General features: G+C 45.4%; 1 protein-coding gene across 14 annotated transcripts in view; it reads left to right on the forward strand.

Annotated features, from left to right (window-relative positions):
- ADGRB1 (adhesion G protein-coupled receptor B1) overlaps positions 1 to 25026 on the forward strand; it is a 313454-nt gene that overhangs the window by 209089 nt on the left and 79339 nt on the right. For 10 of the 14 annotated variants that reach the window (XM_064154394.1, XM_064154392.1, XM_064154395.1 and 7 more), the window contains one exon: positions 8987 to 9128. In XM_064154394.1, coding sequence (XP_064010464.1) covers positions 8987 to 9128 — 142 coding nt within the window. The remainder of the gene's footprint in view (positions 1 to 8986; positions 9129 to 25026) is intronic. The other 4 variants (XM_064154405.1, XM_064154393.1, XM_064154399.1 and 1 more) reach the window with 1 other exon arrangement.

Raw genomic sequence — 25026 nt, forward strand, 5'->3', positions numbered from 1 at the left:
ACATGGATGTAATCAAACGGGTGCTACACATCCATTCCAGAGACACACAAGTGCATGGTCTTCCTAGGAGGACAGGTTTTCCTCCAGTAACCTAGACTGACTTGCTGGATGTGTGAGATGTCTCACAGTATTTTCAGTAGCACAGCTGAGAGCTCAGCCTGACTTTCAGTCAGCAGTTTGATCACAGACAGGCAAAATTATCTTATGGATAATATGATGACCCTTCTGAAACAGTTTTGAGGGGTTTATTCAACTCTTAGAAAGGTCTAAATAACCAAAGTATGATTTCTCCTTTGGAACTGACAGCATCCAAAATCTCCCAAGCATTTAGAGCAATAAACTCCATCTTCAACTTAGAGTTTTGTTTATTTCAGTGTTTGCCTGCCTGGTAAGAGATCCTTAGTGACTGTTTTAGCAGCCAAGCAAAGGTTCATATATTTTTTTTCCTTTGTTTTGTTCTGTTTTGTTTGTTTTGGTTTTTTAATCAACTTTTTTTTTTTTTCCTCAAACGGTGCAATTTTTGTCATGTCCCTTTTTTCCTGGGAATCACCCACTTATTAACCCAACCCTGAGATCCTGCAGAAACGGTGACTCTAACACACTGACTGCAGCACAATGAGTGTCCAATTTTTTTTTTCTTTTTTTTTTATTTTTATTTTTTTTTTCCTGTCCCAAACTATTGTGCAGAGACAAAGTGTTTGAAAGGAGCTCTGGGGCAGCCTTTGGCTGGAAATGAAAATTGCTTTTGGGAATCCCACAAAAAGGATTAAATTTGACTTCATCTCTGGTTCATTCTCCAAATTAATAATCAATCTGCCAGCTGGATGCATGCCAAGCACTTGCACGACCTGCCTGGTTAGTGAGGGGGGGAGTGGCCCATGTGAAACAAGTATCAGAGAACTACAGAATCATTGAGGTGGGAAGAAACCTCTGGAGATTGTATTATTTGAGTCTCAAATATACATCCCTCTTTTTAAAACCTCTTCTTGATCCATGCCTCAGCAAAGCTTCTCCATTTGTGCAAATTTCGATTCAGAACAGCATTTCTGTTTGGGAAGGTCTTTAAGCATGTGCTTATCTCCTATTTAAATCTACAAGACAGTGCTTAATTGCTTTTTCCCATCAAGTGCTCAAATAATGTTCATAGTCATGTTGTAACATATGGTGCAACATTTTTTGCTGCGGAACATCATTGGAATTACACTGGAGATAAATCTGACCAGAGACATTAGAGACAGAACCAACTTGTCAGCTTTCCTGCTAACCCTTCCAGTACAATGTTTTTTACGCCAATCTGGTTTGGGGATTACTACAATTCCTCTTTGACTGGCTTGTAATCAGTCTGACTACATTGTTCTCTAATATTCTACCCACATTTTCCCTTTAGTAGAATTCCTTTCTTCCGTCTCCTCTTGAGACTGCCTGGAAATTATTCCACTTCCTTATTAGTGTACCTGGACTCAATATTTGTGAATCTCTCAAATTATGCCTTTTTTTTTTTCTCTTTGAGCTGTAAGCATGAGTTTTCCATCACAAAAGCAGTGTATTTTTCTGCTGTATATAAGGTTTTGTTGAGAAGATAAAGGTTCAGAATGAAACCTGTACTTGCAGACGTTCACACACACACACCCCCCAAGTACACAACAAGCTCACCATGGCCCATCCAGTACTTGAAGGGGGCCTACAAGAAGGGTGGAGAGAAACTGTTTACAAAAGCCTGTAGTGATAGGATGAGGGGCAATGGTCTGAAATTAGAGAAGAGTAGATTTAGACTGGATGTTAGAAACAAGTTCTTTACCATATAGATAGTGGAACACTGGAACAGGTTGCCTAGGGATATAGTTGAGGCTCCATCCCTGGAGATAGCGAGCGAGGCTCAACAAGGCTTTGGGCAACCTGATCTAGTTGAGGATGCCTCTGCTGACTGCAGAGGGGGTTAAACTAGATGACCTTTGGAAGTGCCTTCCAGTCCAGACCATTTTTGTGATTTTATGATTCTGCGATTCACTCGACCCAACTCCAAGCCACATCCCAAACAAGTGGAGAGGTGTTCATATCACAAGGACTGCAGGTCAAAGAGAATAGGTAATAAAAGAGATTTGCAAAGAGGAAGGATGAGAGAAGATTTATTCTTCTGAGGAACTTAAAACCATAGGAATGGACATGCTCTTTGGAACACCAAGCATTTGAATATTCTGAGTAGTTTAATAACTGGTAGTAACTAATTAATAATCACTTCTGGTGATGATGAGGTCCAGATTTTCATTTTGTATCAAATTGCATAGTTGGACTTAATCTGAGGTGATTTACAGCAAGTTCCTGACTCAGCACATCCCACAGCACCCATCCTTTATGTGATTTATAACAGCTTTTAAAGTAAAAATTGGATGGCTTTGATCCAATTGACTTCTTTGAATCCAATGGGATAAATAAGCAGGCAGCAGACCATGCCTTGGAATAGCAAAGGGTGGTTATTATAATTATTAATTATTTCTTTTTTGCCTAGATATCACTTTGTGCTCTTTCTGTATGTGCACCTAGAAATGGCTATCAAATCAGTCCAGGTCTTTCTTTGGTCTTGAATAGACTTTATTCTGATATGACATTCACTGCTCTTATGTCAGCTTTTCTACCATGGCAGTGTGAGTCCAGAAGCAGCATCTACAAAGGAAATTATTAAGTCTTGCACTTGGGGAGGAACAATGCCCTGCACCAGTACAGGTTAGGGCAACCTGCTGGAAAGTAGCTCTGCAGAAAAGGACCTGGGAGTGCTGGTGGACGAGTTCACCATGAGCCAGCAGTGTGCTTTTATGGCTAGGAAGGTGTAAACGTCTCCTGGGGTGCCTTAGGAAGAGTGTGGCCAGCAGGTTGAAGGAGGTTGTGTCTCCTATCTACTCTGCCCTAGTGCCACCATATCTGGAGTCCTGGGTCCAGTTGTGGGCTCTCCAGTTAAAGAGAGACAGGGAGAGAGTCCAGTGGTGGCTGCAGAGATGCTGAGGTGAGATCTCTGTGAGGAGGAAAGGCTGAGAGCCCTGGGTCTGTTTATCCTGGAGAAGAGCAGACTGAGAAGGGATTGGCTCAATGCTCAGCAAGAGCTATAGGGTAGGGGGCAGGAGAATGGGTCCAGACTCCTCTCAGTGGTGGCCAGTGACAGGACAAGGAGCAATGGGCACAAACTGGAACACAGGAAATTCCACCTGAACATGAGGAAAAACTTACTTCCTATGAGAGTGATGAAACAGTGGACCAGTCTGCTCAGAGAGGTCGTGGAGTCTCCTTCTCTGGAGAGGTTCCAGACTCAGCTGCATGTGGTCCTGTACACCCTGCTCTAGGTGGATCTAGCAGGGAGGTTGGGCTAGTTGATCCCTAGAGGTCCTTGCAATCCCTAATATCCTGCGATTCTGTGATCTAAGGAGTGTATTTATTTTCTGATATCTTCCCTGGGGTTTCCTAGTTTGGTCAGCTTTCTGATCTCTTTTTGTTGCCCTTTTGTGTGGGGGGTTGTTTTTTTTTCCCCTTTTCTTTTGGATGAATCTATTTCTGTTAACATGGCTCAGATCTGTCCTGGTCTGCTCTGAAAGCTAGTAAATGAGTAAGGCTGATCTTGGAGACTGAAGGTAGCATTAAGACAATTGCATTCACACATCAAGAAAGCTTAGATTGCTTGAGGTCAGGGGCTGTATGTATGTGTCAGTGTACAGAGTTGATACTTTAATAGATTCAAGCATGTGTCATGAAATCTTGCTTTAACCAGAAAAAGTAAAGGATAATAAGGAGTCCTTTTCAGAGCAATTCTCTAGATACCCTCAAAGCCATAAGTGAAAAAAAATCACTGCAGCACTGAAAAAAAGCTCCAACTAAACAAAACCAAACCAAACAAACAAACAAAAAAGCAAATTCAGTATCTCAACAACAGCCTGGTTTTTGAGGGAAAGTAAAATCTGTTGCAGAGATAGAGACCAAGGATAAATTGATAGCAACCAATGTGCCCTTGTGGCCAAGAAGGCCAAAGGTATCCTGCAGTTCATTACAAAAAGTGTGGCCAGCAGATCAAGGGAAGTTCTTTTCATGATTTACTCTGCTGTGATGAGTCCATATCTGGAGTGATGTATCCAGTTCCAGGCTCCTCATTTCAAGAGGGACTGGGATTTACAAGACAGTGGCCAACAGAGGGCTATGATGATTAAGGAACTGGAACATCTATCTGATGAGGAAAGGCTGAGAGACTTGGGACTGTTTAGCCTGGAGAAGACTGAGAGGAGACCTTATTAATGTTTACAAATATCTGAAGGATGGGTGTGAAGAAGAAGGTGCCAGTCTTCTCTCAATGGTGACCTGTAACAGGACAAGGGGCAACGAATACAAACTGGAACTCAGGAAGCTCCACCTCAACACGAGGAAAAACTTCTGTGCTTTAAGGATAATGGAGCACTGGAACAGGCTGCCCAGAGAGGTTGTGGAATCTCTTTCTCTGGAGATTTTCAAGACTTTTCTGGTTGTGTTCCTGTGTGGCCTGCCCTAGGTGTTCCTGCTTTGGCAGGGGTTTGGACTCAATAATCTTCAGAGGTCACTTCCAACCCCTACCATTCTGTGAGTCTATGAATGCAAATTAAAAGCTTGGAAAAGACGAGAGAAATAAAAAACAAGATACAAGTTTTATTGTTCAGGATGGTTAAAAAGAATAAAAAAGGCAAATTTAGAGACTACTAAAAGCAAAGTGAAGCCCTTAATAGTATTGGTCTGTGACTAGCTAGAAATGAGGGATGTATTTATAATAATGCAGAAATCCCAATAAAGGCCTGTGCTCTGTAATTGGAAGAGAGCCTCGTTACTTCATCCACATCCCAGGCTAATGAAATCCTTTCCATTACACCTGCAGCTAGAAAACATGCTATGCATCATCTCATAAAGTAAGATGTTTATAGGAGAAGCAGGATGGAGCAATTTTGAATGCAAGCAATTGAGAAGAGCAGGAGAAGGCTAATTTGGGATCATTGCTCTTCGGTAAGAGTCCTGGCAGACAACAGGATGACCATGAGCCAGCAGTGTGCCCTCACAACCAAGAAGACCAGTGGTATCCTGGGATGCATTAAAGAGGAGTATGGCCCGTAGGCTGAGGGAAGTTCTGCTCCCCCTCTACACTTCATTGGTGAGGCCTCACTTGGAGTACTGTGTCTAGTCTGGGGCACCCCATCTCAAGAAAGACAACTACTGGAAGAAGTCCACCACAGGGCTACTAAGGTGATCAGGACTGGAACATTTCTGATATGAGGAAAGGCTGAGAGAGCTGGGTCTGTTTAGCTTGGAGAAGAGGAGGCTGAGGGGCAGTCTTATTAATGCTGACAAATACCTAAGAGGTGAGTGTCAGGAAGATGTGGCCAAATTCTTGTCAGTCATCCCCAGTGATAGGACAAGAGGTAATGGACATAAATATGAACATAGAAGATTCCATCTAACATGAGAAGGAACTTCTTTACTTTGAGGGTGGAAGAGCACTGGAACAAGGTACCCAGAGAGGTGGTAGTCTCCATTTCTGGAGATCTTCAAAGCCTGCCTGAAAGTGTTCCCATGTGATCTGCTTGAGGTGATCCTTCTCTGGCAGAGGGATGGGATCTCCCTTTGAACCCCTACCATTCTCTGATTCTATTACTCTGCGAAGCATGGAAATGTTCCCAAAATCTGGAGAGAGGAGACTGTCTGTTAGCACCACACCAGAGCTGCCTGCCTTGCAACTGTCCTAGGCACACTAATGCAACATTTAATACAGGATCCAAAAAATCAGGGGCTTGTGGGTAATCTGATGATGATAATTGAATAATGTCATATTCATTAAAACAGAGAAATTAATAGCAATCAAGTTATGGAAAGCAGATTTTGTGAAGCAAAATGAACACTGCTTATGAGAATGCAGGGCTGGTTGGTAGAGTCTGAGTGCTTAGCACTACTTGTACACATCATAAATGAGGCATTTGTCCCAGTGACAGTGAATCATGAAACTGTTTTGGTTGGAAAAGACCTTCAAGATTCTCAAGTCCAACCATTACCTAACTCAGCTAAGTCTCATGTTAAGCCAGGTCCCTCAGCACCATGTTGCTCTGTATTTTGAACACCTCCAGGGATGGAAATTCAACCACCTCCCTGGGGAATCTATTCCAGTATTTCAGAACCCTTTCAGAGAAGTTTCTTATAGTGTCCAACCTAAACTTTCTCTAGTGCAACTTGAGGCCGTTTCCTCTTGTCCTACCACTTGTTACTAAGGAGAAGATATCAACACCCACCCTGCTCCAACCTCCTGTCAGAGAGCTGTAGAGAGTGAGATCTCATTTTGTCCAGGCTAAAACAACACCATTTCCCTCAGCTGCTCCTCCTCACAAGACCTGTTCTCCAGAACCTTCACCAGCTTCATTGCCCTTCTCTGGACACACTTCGACAGCTTAATATCCTTCTTGTAGTAAGAGGCCCAAAACTGAACTGAATGAAGAGCACTACTGGCTAGTGCAGTTTTCGGATATATAGACAGCACATACTGGAGAGGGTAGAATTTGTATTCCCTTTGAGATTGGCCTTGGATGTCTCAGACTCTTCCATGAAAGGTTTTCAATGCAAAAGGTGCCTGGACCTCAGAGCCCCAAGGAAATAATGTGAGTGAGCTCAGTGAAGAGCTATCCAGGGAACATTAGGGAAGAAATTCTTTACTTTGGAGCTGGCAGAACAGGTTGCTCAGGGAGGTGGTGGAAGCTCTGTTCCTGGAGACATTCAAGGTCAGGCTTGAAGGGCCTGTGAGCAACTTGATCTAGTTGGGTATGTCCCACCTTACTGCAGAGGGGTTTGACTAAAAGCCCCTTCCAACCCAGTGCATTCTATAATTTTGTGATTCTAAGATATACTTATGTCCTAACAGCTGGATGCACATGCAGTAGGATCCAGACACTTAGAAAGCTGGGGATGAGCGCTAGAAAATAAAATAGTTCATGTGTTACTGACAATTTCTACAGTAAACTCTTTTTTTTTTTTTTTTTTTTACTATGAAAAGTGTTTAATCCAAAACAATGACAATTTAGGAATGCCCAGCATCACGTGTTAAATTTGACTCCAGTAGATAACAACAATGGAATCAAGAGCAGGTGTTGATATTCTGGTATCCTGTTGTTACCCAGCCTGTTCTCTTGCTTACACAGTGTTTAGGGAGGTGGAAGGAGGTCTCGTTGTGTGAGGAGCAGGTCAGTGTGTGCATGGAGTCCAGATCTGCAAAAAAACATTTCTGCAAATCAAGGCAGGTCTGCTGGAGTCAGCAATAAAGTGAAGTCCAGGCCATCTGTGATATACCTAAGGCTTCTGAGCAGCTTGACTCCATCTGGAGCTGCCCTGAGCTTGCTGCTGGCATTCTTGCCTAAGTGCCCTCCTCTGAGGATGGTCAGATGTGGAGAAAGGACATGTTACACCCATGTTCCTCCCGTGAAGGCATATGATCCTTTTGCTGTGCCTCCACATCCTTTCTCCAGGCTCCAGTGAAAAGCCCAAGTGTTCAGCATGGTTCCTGACCTTCTGCCCAGCCACTGCATTTCTGTGCTTACTCTCTTCATTTGCACCGCTACTTGAGCCTGTTTCAGGAGAGTGGTTTGGACAAGGCACAGAAGCAGTGGGTGGAAAATGGCTGTCCTTTTCAGGTAGTGACTGTACCCCAGAATGTGAGGCAGAGCATGACATTCCCCTTTTCCCTGACTCAGCCCTCAGTGCTCACATGGAGATGGGGCTGCCAGAACTGCTTCCAGTGAAACAATCCCACCTGTGGAATGAAGGACAACTTCACATAGAGCTCTTCCCACATGTGACTGCTTCCTCACTCTGCTACTCTACCTAAGTGTGAAAGGATGCCATGTAAAAGCAGGGACTCTGTCTCTTCAATCACTTGAGGTCCCTGTGATCATGAGGCAGGGACTTCCCTGCCATTCCTAGAACTCTGAGGGTGTGGGGGAGGTCTGAAGGGGAATTTGTCATGACCTATGGAGATCCTGGGCCCGGGGAGCTGAGGCAAAGGGAACAAGGGGAGGTGGAAGGCACAAGTGGAGGGGTAGGGAGGAGAGGATAGTGCCTGTGGAGTAATTTGAGGGAGTCAGGGGTTGAAGAGGGTGTGAAGAGGGAAGAAGATCACTCCTGTGTGGCTGAGGAAGGTCTGTATGGGGAAGGATGGGCAAGATAGAGGGAACACATCTCTGTGGAGTGAGGAATAAGGATATGGGGGAAGCAAGTTGTCTATGGAACAGGTCTATCTGGTTATCCATCCACAGATGGAATATGTGGGACAGGGTATTTGAGTTGTGTAGGACAGGGCTACTCATGTACAGTGTAGGTGTCAAGGGGCTATAGGGTTATGTGTCTGCATAGTGGGCATGTGGGACAAGGCCATCCCGTTATACATCCATATATGGGACAGGGCTGTAGGGTTATGTATCTGTATATGGGATATGTGGGAGAGAGCTATCGAATGAGGTGTCACTGTATGGGGTGTATATCACAGGGTTATGCATCCATATACATATACATGGGACAAGACTGTGTGGTTAGACATGGGATATGTGGGTTATAAGGTTAGGGAGGTAATATATGGGGAGAGTGAGACAGGCCAGCCTGGGAGTGGGTTGGGAGGGCGTAGAGGGGAATGTTTGCATGCATGGGGGATGTGATAGTCAGAGAGGGGATGGACCAGGATCAGGTTCAGAACCAAGACTAGCACCATTACTAGGACCAGAACTAGAATCAGAGCCAGGACCAGCATTAGGATAAGGACTTGGACCAGGACTAGGACTAGGCGATGCAGGTCGAGTGCTGGGGGTGGTCTGAGGATTCTAGTGAGAATGGGAGGCAGCTGTGAGGAGCCGAGCCGAGCCGGGGGGGGGGCGACATACGATGCCCTCTCCCCGCCCGCCCTGACGGTCGCTCTCCCTCTCTCTCCCCGTTCCACCGCCCCGTCCCTCCCTCCCTCCAGCAGAGCCTCCGCCTCCGCCTCTCCGCCCGGCTCCTGGTCCTGGCGCGGCTGCCGAACGGTCCCGCTCGACGCCTCCCGGACGAAGTGCCTGTGTGACCGGCTCTCCGCCTTCGCCATCTTAGCCCAGCTCAGCCCCGACATGGTGAGTCCCGCCGGCGGCGGCGCGGAGGGAGGAGCAGAGGGAATGCATTTGGTGGGGGACACACACATGGAGTGTGTGGAGGTGGTGGGGGGAGACGGGGAAGGGGGCACGACAACGGGACACAAAGAAAGAAAGAGAAGGGAAGGGAGGGGGGGAAATGCGACCGGGATGGAGTGGAGCATTCTCAGCGTGAAGCTTTTGGGTACCGCGGAGAAGCGGCGGGGACAGACCCCAGCCCTGCTGCAGTCTGGTGCCGCCGGCTTCGTAGTGACACAGCGTGAGGGTTTGCATCACCTTCTGCCCCCCCGCCCCATCCCCGTTCCCCGCCGCCCTTCCTCTCCCCTTCCTGACACCGCAGCTTTGGGCTGGGAGGAGGTAGAGGACACCCCACACGACATACTGGGGGCTGCCTTCTCCCTGCTTCCTCCCATTCCTCCATCCCTGCGCTGTGCCTTTCAGTTGGGATGTCGCTAAACGTAGGGGGGTGGCCAATCCCCGCCGGGCTGCTCATTCTCGTGGGCTCCCCACGCACGGAATCTTTGCACGTGTCTTATTATTTTTGGGGTGGGGGGGAAGCGCCGCTTGCCGCTCCTGTCCCCATCACTGCATCTCGCTCGTCTGCCTGCTCCGGGGTGCTTCTTCCTGCTCGGCACTTTTGGGGAGGGATAAGTGAGTCTCCACGCCAGCCTGGGGAGGGGAGTAGTTGTGAAGTTTTGGCTGCTGTCAGTGACACAGAGCCGGTGGCCTGTCTTGGAGGGAGCCTGCCGGGGGAAAAAAAAAGTATGAGATTCCTAGAAATGGTCAGCAAGCAACTCTACCCTGAGTCAGGGAGAGGGGTGGGAGCTGGGCACCAAAGAGGATGCCAGGGTGGTCAGAAAGGGGCTTTGCAGACTTCTGCCTTCCACCTTGTGCTTTTATTTGGGTTTATTTATTTTTTTTTAAAGTAGTTCATCTCTTTTTTGGACAGTTCCTGGTTTTGTAGAGCAAAGCCACCCACCCCCCTTCCACCTGGCTCTTCTCTGTCTTCCCGGGCACTGGGAGTTACTGGGCCCTTGCAATTATTTACTAATTATGCCTTGCTTGCTAAATACTGGCTTAATTCAGTGAAAGGGGAGGGGAAAGGAAGAAAGGAAGGGTGATGGTGGTAAAAGGAGGGGGGGATCACATTTTCCAAGATGAAGGTTTGGTTTATTATTAGAAACACTAATGTATTTGGTCCACTAGTTACCATGGAAACAACATCTGCACTGAAGTGGTTTTAAAGACACAGTGTTGGTTGTGTTTGCCCAGGCCCTGTGAAGGCCCAGCCACCACAGTGTCATGGAATGGGCTCTGGGGTGTTGGGTAGAGCTGCCTCTTAGGTTCTCTTGAGAGAGGCACCAAGCTTCTGGTCTTGGTAGAAATGTATTGGTTGAAGGATGCTTGAATGTAGGATTGGGACTGGGTTCCTCTTTAGAAGGGGCCTGGAAGGAGCTGGTTGTGTTGATGCTGGTGCCCCTGCACCCATCTACTTCTATGAGTTGTTATTTCCTTGTTTTCTCGCTGGACAGGTTAGAGTCTGCAGGAAACGAAGCAGGCAGAGAGGCAGCCTACTGGACTAGTGTTTTCCAGGAGTGGTACCCAGATTTTCTGAGGTGGACAGGCTGAACTCAGGTGAACTAGTCAGGATCCATCTTATGCAGCTCTATACCTGCTCTGTGAGCCCACAGGGCTGTGTCCTGCCAGCAGCAAAGCTTCATGTTCAGCAGTTTAAGTGCATGGCTCCAGATGTTGCGATAGCTGTGGTGATGATTAATGGGTGAGCCTGGTCTGATGTGGGACTGCAAACAGCCCAGTCCTGACAAAGTTTAGGGAGTTTGCATGGTTGGAGGTAATAAACTGTGGTTTCTGCTGCATAGATACTTCTAAGGCAAAGCCTGAAATGAATCCAGCCCAGGTGTGCAGCTGAGCTGACAATGAAGGTCCTTTGCTCATCCTTCTGAAATAGGATAGAGGACCAGGCAGTCAGAAAGAGAGAAAGGAGGTTTGATCTTGGCTAAAGCAGGAGTTTCTCTGAGACTGTATGTTCACAGTGCTTGGTATCATTTAACTAGGCAGCTAAGGAAAAAAAAAATGGTTAATTTGATGTGGCCAGATGCTGCTACTTCCTCAGCTACAGGCGTTGGAGTGTTACCTGGACAACACAGGGTTGGTGTCAGCCCTTTATCATCCATGCAAGTATTTTTTTCATCTGAGAGTGGGCTTGGCTGCAGGAGGATGCAGCTTCTTTCCCCTAGGCGTGTTTTATTATATCTGCAACTAACCTCTCAGTTAGTCCTTTGGGGTTTAGGCCTAAAATTGTTTCCTTCATCCTCTTTCCAACTCCACTGGCCGATGAGTTCACAACTCATTACTTTCCCCAGTCTGGAGTCAACTCAGGAGCATCAGGATGAATTCATTACCCATAGTTGGGGGAAAGATGGGGCTTGGCTATCTCTGCAGCCCCCCTCCCACTAAACAAAGACCAGATTTTGTTGATGCATCAGTGCTGTGGATCGTTGCTCATGCAGATTATCAGGATACCACCCTTAGTTTCTTGAATAAGTATAATTCTGAACAAGTCCATGTTGCTTCCCTTCCCCAGAGGTGGCATCTTGTCATCATTGGTGTCTGTGGTGGTGACATTTTTAGTGCAGTTTTTCATGTGCCTTTGGAGCTCTCAGGACAAGAAGCTCTGTCCGCCTGTGTCATTAATATTATTTATTGCTATAAATCTCCCTTCTGGAGTCTCTGGCCTTGGCAGTTTGAAATATTTGCTACCCTGGTATGGGCAGAGCTTCTTTGCAGTGAAAAAGAACCAGGAAAAGCTTATGACTTTTGCTGCCCTGGCATCTGTTTGGAACTTGCCAAGGACAGAATTTCTCCAGGCTGGTACCTGGATGTTGCTCACGAGGTGGGGAAATGAAGCAGTTTTCCTTGAAATGATGCTGAGGGTTGAAAGTGCTGTGTTCTGAATTGAATTTTGAGACAGACATCTTAAACTATGATAGATCTCTTCAGATCCAGCTTAAAAACTCAAGCTGGAATCTGTTTCTTTCTCTGCATCCCATTTTCTGTGGACTTTGCTTTTTCAACTTTGCTGAAACAGCCTCATGCCCTGGTTCAGCATGACTGCAGTTTGACCATCATAAAAGATTAAAACCTCTTAAATTAAGGAACACAGACAAGCTTTTTGACTCTGTCTTTTTGGCTTGGTTTTATACCATTTCTAGCTTGGTAGGGCAATGGTATTGATATGCTGTCATGGTATGCCTGCTGTCAGGAAATAAAGGCAAAAAGGAACTGCAGAGCCACGTGTTCAAACTACCCCTTTGCAAACCATGGTCAGGCTGAGTAAGAGTCTTGTGTTGCTGCTTGTTCAACATTTCTTGGCAGTCCTGGCAATTTTTTGGAGGTGGGAAGGAAAGAAAGCAGAAGCCTGAGGATGCCCAGGAAAGCCTTTCACTCTTTGGGTGCCTTGTTAGAGTTTGACTTGTGTTGTCAAACTTGTTGTATTGTGCCAGCTCTTGATTGGGCTTTATAAATTCAGTCAAGCTTTGAAGATTAGTTCTTACAGCACTTAGGACCATAATAACTGTACAAACCTACTTTTTCTCTCTCTCCCCCTCTTCTGCAGTTACTATACTGTTCAGAATTAGGCATCTGAGTTCTGATCTCTCTTCTAATGTTAGTGAAGTTTGAAAGGTGCTGCAAGAGCTTGTGTAGATGCTTAGTTTGTTATGTCCGTGCTGAATTTGTAGAACATCTCATCTCTGCAGTGGTGTTTACTGGCAGGCAAGCCATTAGCTGGAAGCATTGTGCAGCACCTGTGGGGTGTCTCACAGCAAGCCATAGAGCTGACTTGGAAGCTTTCTGGCAAATCAGTGAGTACACACAATGAGCAGTCATAACCCTATGGATGTTGCAAGCAGCTTTTTTAATTGTTGGAACTAAGATAACCTTTAAGGTCCCTTCCAACTCAAACCGTTCCGTGAGGCTATGATTCCCAGTGTTGTATGTTCAGCAAAGAAGGAGAAATCCTTTTTATCCTGGAGAAATAATGAAGCATGGAAAGTAGACTTTCAGTGCACATCTGGGATGTGTAGGCTGTGGGAAAGGAATCAACATGCAGGTCTGCTGTGAACTTGCTGTACCTTGAAGATCTTACGTCTGAAAACATTGTCCCGTGCTATGGGAGGTTTGTGTACTTCATGGAGAGTGTGCAAACACAAGGTGGATCATTTTAAGGTCTCAAAGTTCCATAGGACCTTTCTTGCACAGGTTTTACAGCAGCACACTTTTCCCCTGGAAAAAAATTGTTGATGTTATTGGATTAAAATATTTTGTAAGAGTATAACAGTTCTGACAACATCTTGATGGAAGATTGTAGCTGTATTTCACTTAAGTATCAGAATAACCAAATTGCCTGGATTGAAAAAGACCTTTAAGATCATTGAGGCCAGTCATTAACCTAGCACTGACAAGTCCTTGACTAAAGACCAGAGTAAGGCTGGAGTACTTTATTTGTAGATGAATGTTCTAACGTTTATGTTCTACCATCATTTACCACGTGATATTTGGAGTCTGGATAGGAAGAAAGCCTCCTGCATGCCTTGAGAATTTGTTTTCAGGTTTTGTTCAGAAACATGCTGCTTGTGCTGTGAAGTTAACCTTTTGATTTCAAAATTGGACTTTTCTCCTGAAGTGTTCAGTTTTGCCCATCTCAAAGCCTTGAGGCATCAGTCTGGAAAGGGGTCTAGGGAAGAGTTTATTAGAGCGGTGTGTCTGCGTGTGTTGTCTAAGCAGAGCTGTTTCTGTGCCTGTAAGGGGAATTATGACCTTGGGCTCATCACTTCATTGTTTTCAGCTTCCCTTTCTCCAGCTGCAGCACCCTTGCAGGTGACATCCCAGGCCGTGTGCATCTCTATTTGCACAGTGCCTCAAGCCTGAAGGGTGCTACAGAAAGCTCCAGGTGCTGTCGTTTTCCTGACAGAGCATTAGGAGACTCTGCAAGGGCTGTGCCAGGGTGAGCATTGCTGAGCTGAGAACATTTGGGCTTTTCAGGTCCAAATCCTCTGAAAATCTCCTGCGCTTGTGCTGTTGGCACCTCTCCCTGCAATCAGCCTGCCCTCTCTGGGATGCTGCTGTGTGTAGAGTGTCTCTCAGGATCTGATTGTGCCTCTTGCTGTGGAGCCCTTGAACTGGAAATGTTTCCTAAGATTTCCTGGGGATTTGTGCTGTTATCTCTGGACTCGTCCTGCATATGGAGAGGGACACTCCAGCTGGACTCCTGTTCATCTCAGGAGAGCTTTATATTGAGATTAAGGAAGGTTATGGTGTAAGTATTTTTGGGGATTTCTGGGTTTTGCCCATCTCCTGCTCCACAGCAGGAGCAGCTGCAGTGTTTTCTCAGGGGTGTCTTTCCCCGAGGTCTGTGGCAGCCTGTAGGAGCAGGCTGTGATTCTGCAAATCACAAGCTTGGCTTTGCTTTGCTCAGCAGGGATGCTCTTTTCAATAAACCCATATCGTCCCCCTGAGTTTCAGCAGGCATTGATAGCATGAAGACAGGGTATGAACCAGCTGGGCAGACAGCTGCCCCCTCCCACTCTCTTTGATAATATGATTAGAAAGTAGAGAGGACCTGTGATACTCTCAGGTGGCCAAATGGGGCAATTCGCAGACTAGCTTGATCTTAGAAGTACTGCATCATCTTTTATGTGTGGCTTCTTGAAGTGGCATTATCTTGGAGGTGTTTTCCAGCCAAAATGATTGTTTGATTCTATGATTTCAAGATTCTATGATTCTTAGCGGAGGGATCTGAATTGCAACTCTGTTCCATCACAGAGTCATAGATCATAGGATTGTTTTGGTTGGAAAAGAGCTCTAAGTTCATCCAGTCCACCTGTCAACCTAACACCACCATGGCTGTTAAACCAAAGCCCCAAGTGCTGTGTAAACACGTTCTGGGCAACCTGTTCCTATTGTCAGTTTGGACTAAACCTCATCTGAGTTTGGAGAGGACTCAGAGTCAACATGCAGATGATTTCTGTTGTTTGTTTTTTTTTTACTGATAGAGCTTGTGATGTTTTCCAGGTGCCAGGAAGCAGGAGAGCCCTGGGTTGGTTATATCTAAAAAGAGATTCCTATCATCAAATAAGTGATTCATAATAAATGAACATATCTAGGCAAGAAATAAGAGACAAGTGTGATAGGAAATCCCTTTCAGTTCTGTGTTTCTAGGAGAGACAACACTTGAATTTCTTAAAAGACGACAGGTAGCACACAAGATAGTAATGGGAGGATTTGGCTCAGCATAATAAGCAGTGATCCAGCATGCCACCTCCTTCCTGGCTCTCTGCAGATCCAGCGGGTAGCTCAGGAGATATTCCCAGCTGACAGATTTCTTCTGCTGAGTTTCTGCTCCATGCTTGTGGATTCACTCAGGTCTTTAACTCATGACAAGACTCCAGGCTGTGGGATTGCAGCAGCGTGGGTCTGCAGCTCTCTTCCCCCACGAGCTGGAGCCAGCCAGCTCCGCACAGCCCTGGCAGTGACTCTTCTGCAGGCAAATGCTGCATCACCCTGTATCTCTTCATCTGAAAGGGGACGTGGGAGAAGAACATAATCAAGTGGCTGGGAGCTTAAAACCGTTGTGAGATTCAGTGCTTCAGCGTGAGTAATACCAAACCAAATTCACCCTTCGGTGTAAAGGCAACAGCAGCACTGGCATTAACTAAGTGACCCCAGGAGCAGAGCAGGGCTGAGGTTAGTCCCCTTCTCTTCAGCCGAAATTAAAGGCTCGCCGCACGTGTCTGGGATGCTGCGTGTCCAAGTGTTCCTGAGGGGTTTGGTGCTTATTTTGAGCTGCAGTGCTTAATGGCTTGTTGCCATGAAGGCAGCTTAGCAAGTGTGACAGCTGCCCTATTACCCAGCCACAGCTTACTGCTCTGTTAAAGGAGGTGTGGATTTAAGCCAGGACACTAGAGTCTTCCCAATTCCCACTTTCCCCTTTCCTAACAACTTGGAAAGCAGCTCTCAGACTCAATGCATGCAGATTTGAGCTACTAAGGTCCAGAAATGTGAAGAAAGGGGGTGAGTGGTACCTCTCTGGGATGCTCTTGCTGTGTGTTCAAGCAGGATGACTGGTATGGTATGCGAGCGTGGGAGTCTGTGATTATGCGTGTGGGAGAAGATGATGTGTCAGAGACATTTGGTGTTGTAGCTCCATACTGCTGGTGAGTGGAGGTGAGATGGTTTGACTCTTTTTCTCAAGGAAAAAAGACTGAAGGGAAAGAGGATAATAGTGTTCAGATGGATAGAAGGTAGTTGTGGAAAGGGAGTAATCTGCTTTCTGTGTTTGCTGAGGGCTGGATCCAGGTTGCAGTGTGACATATTTAATTTAGACACAAGGGAAAAGCTTCCAGTTCCAGGGATAATTTACAGGCTGCCCAGGAAAGTGGTTGAATCTGCCATTGCTGCATATATGCAAAAGCTATCTGCATAAGGTGCTCAAAGATATGGTGTAGCTGTGGCCACGGTAGAGTTAGATAACAGTTGGACTTGATGATCTTGAAAGTCTTTTCCAACCACAGTGATTCTGTGATTCTTAGTGATTCTGTGATAGTGAAGCACTGTGAGCCTTCAGTGAAGGTTTTCTTGAAGAAGCTGGGGCTAGTTTTAGTGGCTTTGAGGCAGTCAAATGGGTGAGCCGAGCTCGTGAGGTCTTTTCCAGCACTCTTGTCTGTAATTTTGTATATTGGATCCCCTTTGTGCCTGCTTCTTGCCATGCAACTGTAGCAGAGGTGTTGATGGATGGTGTAGTAGCAGGATGGAGCAGGTGGGGAAGCACTGGTGAGTTTTGGTTTTCCACAGTTGAGAATACCACTTTGCCTGCTTTTCATATTCAGCTGGAGCTGTTGGTCCATTGATAGTTTGTGTTTATAACATGCTATTTGGACTATCACATCACCCAGGAGGCTTTAGCTGTGGAGAACAACTTCAACCTGTCCTGAAATTGTGCCAGAGAAGGTTGAGGTTGGCTATTAAGAACAATTGTTTTTACAGGCATTGGAATAGGCTACCCAGGGAGGTGGTGGAGTCACCATCCCTGGAGGTGCTCAAGAAACATGTGGACATGGTTTAATGGCCATGGTGACCTTAGGTTGATGGTTGGACTCGGTGACATTAGGGGTCTTTTCCAACCAAAACAATTCTATGATTCTATGAATACCATCCCAACCCCAGTGAAATACAGCTGAAATTTCCAGCTGAAGTAGAAGGATGCTTGGGTAGAGGCGGGTGCGGGGGCACATGTAAACAGCGCGAGGGCATTAGTCATCGCGATCCGCAGTAAGTCGTGGCACATCTGCTGCTGCCAGGCTTGCTTTGTAGGCATTGCACCAAGCAGGGTTTTACGAAAGAAAGTTTAAAGCAAGAGCACTGGATAGCTTTCTAAGTGTTTCTAAGTGTTTTGGGGAGCTTCTCCCAAGGCAGAGGATGGCGTGGGAGACATCACAAAGGTGCTCATTTGAAAATGGTAACAAGTGGGTGATGGAGGCTGGGTTTCATGGGCTCATCAGGGTGGGAGTCAGAGCATTAGTGCTAAATGAGATTATCTTCCTTTTCAAAGCACTTCTAGGGCTAAGTATGTTGTGTTTGAAGAGCCAGTGGAACTGCTGAGCATTACATGTCTTTCTTATATCATTCTGCACTTGTCTCCCTGGCAGGGCCCTTTTTAGCTGCTTCACCGCTGAGCCCTGGTATGCCTTGCCTAAAGGCATAAGTTGCTCTTGAACTGCCATGGAGTGAAACATGAAAATTAAGGGGTTTGTTTTTTTTTTTTAAATAGCAAATGTCTACCCATTTAAACTGAAATGGAATCAGTTTCTGAAAGGCTTGTGCCCTTCATACTTCTGCTGTCTATGAATATCTGAGTGGACACATCTACTGGCAAAGTTTTGGCAGTAATGGCAGTCTTTAAGCAAAAGTGTACATTATGCATGGGAAAACAAATGTCAGACTTGTAATTATGAGTATTTGAGCTTTAAACTTCCCTTTAAGTGTTAGGACTGTCTAATAAAGACACTGGGATTATGCTGTGCCTGATAATGGCTGATTAAACCCATGTCTGCAGCTCAACTGCTCGCTAGCTATCTATCTATCCTGCTAACCAGGAGGATATACAGAATCTATCCAATGAATCTGTGAAAGCAAAATGACTCTGCTCTTTTCCCACAAGCCAGACAACGCTTTCATTTTTCATGACAAATTGTTCTTTTTGCTCTTTTAAATATGACAATCATGTCACCAGTTCCCCAGGTGGGAATATCCTACTACTGGGGCCAGTTTTGATCTTGTTTATATCAACTTGGTACAGTTATAAATTCAGGGGCTGTTACACTTCTATTTCTCAGTCCCTTGGCTGTGAATGAGGTGGGCATCAGAGCTAGAAGCTGATTCCCTGAGTGCCACTTTGAGATCATTGTTCCATGTGGAGGAATTAACACCAGTGACTTCAGAGTAACCAGATTCATGTTACACTGGGTGGGTGGAGCAGGCTGAATCCCATGGGTTCTTTAGATTGCAGCAGGAATAAAGCTCTCATAATCATCATAAGAGCATTTGCTAAATAGCTGATATCCCTTCATCTCCTCCGCAGGGGCAGGGTCTAGCCAATGAGCCCCTGAAAGCTGATAATCATCTGGAGACATCTTTTACTTTAAGGTTGTTGATTCAACCTTATTTTGTGTCAGGAGCCATTGCTAGTGCAGAGATCTTCTATCACTTCTTTTGGGAATGTTTACCTGTGTCATATAATCACGGAGTCATAGAACTGTTAAGGTTGGAAGAAACCTTTGAGATCATCAAGTCCAACCACTTGCTGGACCTCACAATCTTATCACTACTGGTAAGGCTACTAACACTAAACTATGTCCTTCAGCACCACATCCACGTGTCTTTCAAATACCTTCAGGGATGGTGACTCCATTCCCTCTGAGGCATCCTGTTCCAATGCCTGACAACACTTTCTGGGAGAAATATTTCCTAACATCCAACCTGAAAGGAGAAGATTCCTCCAGGAGAGGAACCACATTTGCAAGTAATAAGTAAAGGGACTGAAATAAGGCATGGTTAAAGAGATATTTTAAGGGTGGCTTTTCTAGCATACATGGCTTGTGCTTTGGATAAAGCTTTTTGTTTAGGACTGGTCTTCAGAGGGCAAGGATGTCAGGAGGGGAAAGGGAAGGTGTTTGTTCTCCATGATGGTAGTCAGAAGGATGATGTGAGCATCTTTGGCAGGAGTCTTCCTCCAGGCTGTGTGACCTTGAGTGTTCCCACCCACCCCACAGGGTGGAGTCATCTTCCCTGGAGGTGTTAAAAAAATGTGTAGACATGGTTTAGTGAGCGTGGTAGTGTGGGGTTAGTGGTTGATGGTCTTAGAAATCTTTTCCAACCATAATGATTTTATGAGTCTATAATTCATTCCTCAGTTGGATATCTCCAAAGGGCAGGATGAGTGGGCATGGGCAAGGCAAGTGTTGCCCGTGCTGTGGGGAGAGCTGCTGGCCTGGCATCACTCTCCAGCACACCACTGATAGAGTAAAACAAACAGCAGGCTGTTTTGGAATAATTTGGTGAAATGCTGTCACCTGGCATGGAACCAAAACACTGCTTAAATCAGGATAAACACAGTCTGGATTCTGCTCTCATTTTCCATTTCCAGTCTGCCATGGAGTTGTTTTATTTTAACTGTGCGTAAATCTTACCACATTTCCATGCAAGGTGCTCTGCACTGCTGCGGTGAAGCTGCTAGAGATGAGGCAGGGTGGATTTGCAAAAAAGCAGTTTGCAAATCACTTATGGACTTGAAATTAATTATCTTTTGTGTGTACACAGAAGGGGCAATCTCAGACAGAAAAGAGCAGTGAAGAAGGCTCCTTTTTAATATCATAGAATCATTGAATCATTTTGTTTGGAGAAGACCTCTAGGATCATGGAGTCCAACTGAGTTTGTATCTGATGTTGTTGGAGCATATGTCCATAATATAAAATAATCATTGTCATGGTAGTGAATCACAGAATCACAGAATTGTAGAGCTTAAAAAGGAACTCTGGAGGTCATCTAGTCCAACCACCTGGTAAGGCAGGATCACAGCAGGTTGCAAAGGAATGCGTCCATGTGGGATTTTTAGTCTTTCCAGAGAAGGGGACTCCACAGCCTCACTGTGCAGCTCCAGTACCTGCAGAGGAAAATTCTTCCATATGTTTAGGTAGACCTTCCCATGTTCCAGTTTGTACCTGTTGTCCTTTGTCCTGTCACTGGACAGCACTGAAAAGAGTCTGGCCCAGTACTCTTGCCCCCCCACCCTTTAGTTATCGATCAGCATTGAGCAAATCCCCTCTCAGTCTGCTCTTCTCCAGGCTCTCTCAACCTTTCTCCTCACAGAAATGCTCCAGACCCCTCATCATCTCTCCAGTAGTCCCCTGTCCCTCTCGATCTGGGGAGCCACAGCTGGACTCAGTACACCAGATATGGCCTCACGAGGGAAGGGCAGAGTGAAGAGAATCTCCCTCAACCTGCTGGTCATGCTCTTCTTAATGCAGCCCAGGATATCACTGGCCTTTTTAGCCAGAAGAGTACACTTCTGGCACACAGTTTATTATTATTAGTAGTAATAATAATAGTAATAACAACAACAGTGATAATAATTCCATAGCAGACCAGACTTCAGCACTATCCTGGAATTGTCCCTACTGTTTAATTGCCATAAAGCTCCTATGCCAACCAACAATGCCCATCTGTGGTGTAGCGGGGATGGCATGGTCCATGAATGCTTCTCTAGGCAGTATGGACAAAACCTCTCTGTTTAGAACTGAGAGTTTGTATGAATGTGACCATCCCTGGATGTGTTTAAAAGCAATGTAAATGTGATGCTTGCTGTGGTGCCTCTTACACTTGTGTCAGAAGGAAGGAGCATGTATTGTGGAAAATGGTTTTATTTTCACTTTAATATGCTTTAAAGGGAAAGTCTGGAACAGAGCAAGTCTCATGATATGCCTGAAAAGCAAAGAATTAAACCCCAGTCACTCTATCTGGACAGCTCACAAAGAGTTAAGCCCAAAGCTCTCTCCTCTCTCCCTTCCACACCTCCCCATGTTAATATTGCAGAGAATGAGATGCTGGTGCTTGATTGTTCTGACATAGCCCCGAGAAACCCCTAAGGCATTTACACATAACAGAAATCTAAGCTGAATTAAGCTTTGGAAGAGAGATGGAGGGCAGGATTGTTATCTTCCATTTCCAAGGGGTCAAAACAGGCTCCTGACAAGTTAAGACCAGCATTTGCAATCTAAAGCAGGTCTTCTGAGAGGACTTTCAAAACTTTGCCTTAAATGATGGAGCCACATGTACACAGTTGACCTGTGGGCAAGCTGGGAATAGACCCCAGCTCTACTCTCTTGCAGGCACTTTGGTCAACATGCTGGTTCCCAAACCACAGCTTGAAGAGAGATGTGAAGTGGCTCATGGCTACTTATCAGAAGCTCACTGAGTAGGGACTGCAGAAGCTTGGCCAAGCAAAGTTCAGTGGGAAATGGGAGAGAATAAAGCATAGGGTATTTTAAATAGCATAGTTAAATCCAGTTAATGGGAGATCACAAGTGATGTTACTCAGAGTTCATTACTAGAGCCTGTTTTCTTTATCAAAGATCTGATTGAGGAGATCGATCAAGGCATCCTCAGTAAGTCTGCAGATGACACCACATTAGCAAAGCGTGAGGGTAGGGAGGCTCTACAGAGGGACCTGGACAGACTGGATCAGTGAGCCAAGGCCAGTGGAATGAGTTTCCACAAGGCCAAGTGCCAGGTCCTGCACTTGGGTCACAACACCATGAATGCTCCAGGCTTGGGGCAGAGTGGTTGGAAACTGCCTAGTGGAAAATGACCTATCAATGTTGGTTGACAGCTGGCTAAACAGGAGACAACAGTATGCTCAGGTAGCCAAGAAGGCTACCAGCATGCTGGCTTGAATCAGCAAAAGTACAGCCAGCAGGACCAGGGAAGTTACTGTCTGTCTGTACCCAGTCCTTGAGAAGCTGCTTCTGGAACACTGGGTTTGGTTTTGGGTCCTCACTACAAGAAGGATATTGAGATGCTGAGGCATGTCCAGAGAAGGGCAATGAAGTTGATGAAGAGTCTAGAGAACAAGCCTTTTGAGGAGCACCTGAGGGAACTGGGATTGTTTAGCTTGGAGAGGAGAAGGCTGAGGGAAGACTTTATTGCTCTCTGAATCTGAAGGAGGCTGCAACAAGGTGAAGTATGATCTCCCAAGTAACAAGTAGTTGGACAAGAGAAAATGGCCTCAGGTTGTACCAGGGGAGGTGTGGAAACAATTTCCTGTCCAAGAGAGTTGTCAAGCCCTGGAACAGGCTGCCCAGGGCAGTGATGGAGTCACCATCCCTGGAAGGATTTAAGGGCCGTGTAGATGTGCTGAGGGACAAGGTTTAGAGGTTCTATAGTTCTGGGATTTTGTAGTGAAAATGTTTGGGAACAGCTGACTGGGTAAGAGAAGAGTGGTCTTTAGAGATGATATGAGCCTGATCCATCCATCATTGATGTCAGCACTGGAAATGATGGCATGACAATGCAGTCTGGTACACAAGCTGAACATGGCATTGATGACTGGTAGGTAGACATGGGGTACCATTAATTCCCCTCATTCCCCAACACCCTGAAGGAAATTATCCTGATGTTTCCTATTAACAAGCAACTTAATGACCACTCCTGTGCCTTGAAAGCTTCACCAAAGTTGTTTAGTAAACTCAGCTTACCACGTTGAACCTTGAGAGCAGACTCAAGACCGAGTGAAGAATTGGCAATTATTAATAAATAGTAGCACGTTAAGTTGTCTCTCTGGGTGATTTTTGTGTGCTGTAATTACACAGAATTGCCTGTTAGGCTGGCCAAATTACTTAAAAGGGACCCTCTGCTCCACAAATGTGTTCCTGGTAATGGGTGGCTATTAGCTTTGACACAAGAAGCTTGTAGTTATGATACAAAGGAAGCAAAACGAGACAGCAGTTCTCTGGCTCCATCTCACAACAACATGAGCTGAGCTGGGGAGGATGGCAGGTTGATGAAATCAATTAGGAAAAGATTGTTTATTAATGATTCCACTAAATGATCTCCATGCTGGACATCCTTGCTCCTTTCATTGAGCATTTCGTGATGGTCAGGAGACCAGGGTAGGGTTACAATGGGGTATGAACAACGTCTGCTTATTCTTGGGTCTTCTTCATAAGTGCTTTGCATATACTTCTTCTGTGGGCAAGTGCAAGGCTTCTCTTAGTGCTGCAGAGTCCTGGAGGTGAGCACATACATAAGCTGAGCTGTGTCAAGAGCCTGGTTCTCACCCAGCCGAGTGCATCATAACATCACTCATTATCAAAGTCCCTAGAAGATAGTTTATAGTGCTGGAGATTGCTGCCCTTTGGGGTGGCTGCTGTCCTTTTGCACAGTGGTTGTACTGGTGTAGACTGCTGTTTTGCCATACCACTGTGTATATACTAAAAGCCTGAATGCCAAACCCAGAATCTAATTGAATGAGGATTGAAATTAAAAAAAAAGAATCAGGATTTTTTTTTTTCCTGGCATATCACAAGAGCACGTTCAACTCTTGGTCATTGAACCCTCCTCAGATGTTTTCTTGCAGCACTGACATCTTGTTCATCTTTAGAAAGCTGCTCACTTTTCTATGTGCTGATAAAAACATGATTTCCCAGCAATTTCTACAGCCAGCTCTCTGCTTTGACAAGGGTTGTCCAATCAGCAACAAAATCGATGCAATGTGGCTTAAAAACTTCTCAAGAATTGTGACAAGCCTGTGGGCAGTAAAATAGCTCCTGAGAAATTCTTGGAGTATATCACACCTACCTGGTCCAGTTATTTTTCAGAAGATAGGAATGAATCTTGTTGCTTTGAGCTCATGACCTGTGAGAAGAGGTAGACAGATCTAGACCTGCTTAATCTTGCAAAGATGAATATGAGAGGCACCTAATAACAACCTACAGCTATCAGAGGGACAGTTACAAACATTGTAAAACCAAACTCCTCTCACATGCGCCTGATGATTTAACAAGGGAAAAAAAAAAACACAAAATGCATAGAATCAACCAGGTTGGAAGAGACCTCCAAGACCATCCAGTCCAACCTATCGCCCAGTCCTATCCAATCATCTAGACCATGGCACTAAGTGCCTCATCCACTCTCTTCTTGAACACCCCCAGGGCAACTGGATGGCGACTCAACCACCTCCCTGGGCAGCCCATTCCAATGGCAAATCCATGGCAAATCCATGGCATCTTGGGAGATTCATAGAACCATGGAATTATTCACTGAAAGATTTCTGAAATACTAGAATTGACTCTCCAGAGAGGTGATTGATTCCTTGTCCCTGGAGGTGTTTCAAAGATGCAGAGATGTGGTGCCAGGGGACATGGTTTGGCATCAGACTTGGTAGTTAAATCATGGTTGGACTTGATGATCTCAAAGGTCTTTTCCAGCTGAAACAATTCTGTGGCTCTATTCTGTGGTAGTCTTGTTCCAAGCAGTGAATTACATTAGAAAACTCTAGATGTCCCTTGCAACCTGTAATCCTCTGTCTTCCTGAGTCTTTAATTTCAAATGTTCATGAAGCCAGGCTCCAGGCAACCATTGTGAATAACACATTCCTAAAAACAAACAAATCCCAGCATCCCAAATTCCAAACTCATATGCCTGTGTTTAATTAGAAACCAAAATAAATGGGTTGTTTGGGGTTGTTTTTTTTTTTGGTGGCTTTATTGGTATGATACTGTACCTATAAAGACTTTGTTCAGATTT

This window comes from Pogoniulus pusillus, chromosome 14 (genome assembly GCF_015220805.1).
Source record: "Pogoniulus pusillus isolate bPogPus1 chromosome 14, bPogPus1.pri, whole genome shotgun sequence".
Taxonomy (NCBI): Eukaryota; Metazoa; Chordata; class Aves; order Piciformes; family Lybiidae; genus Pogoniulus; species Pogoniulus pusillus.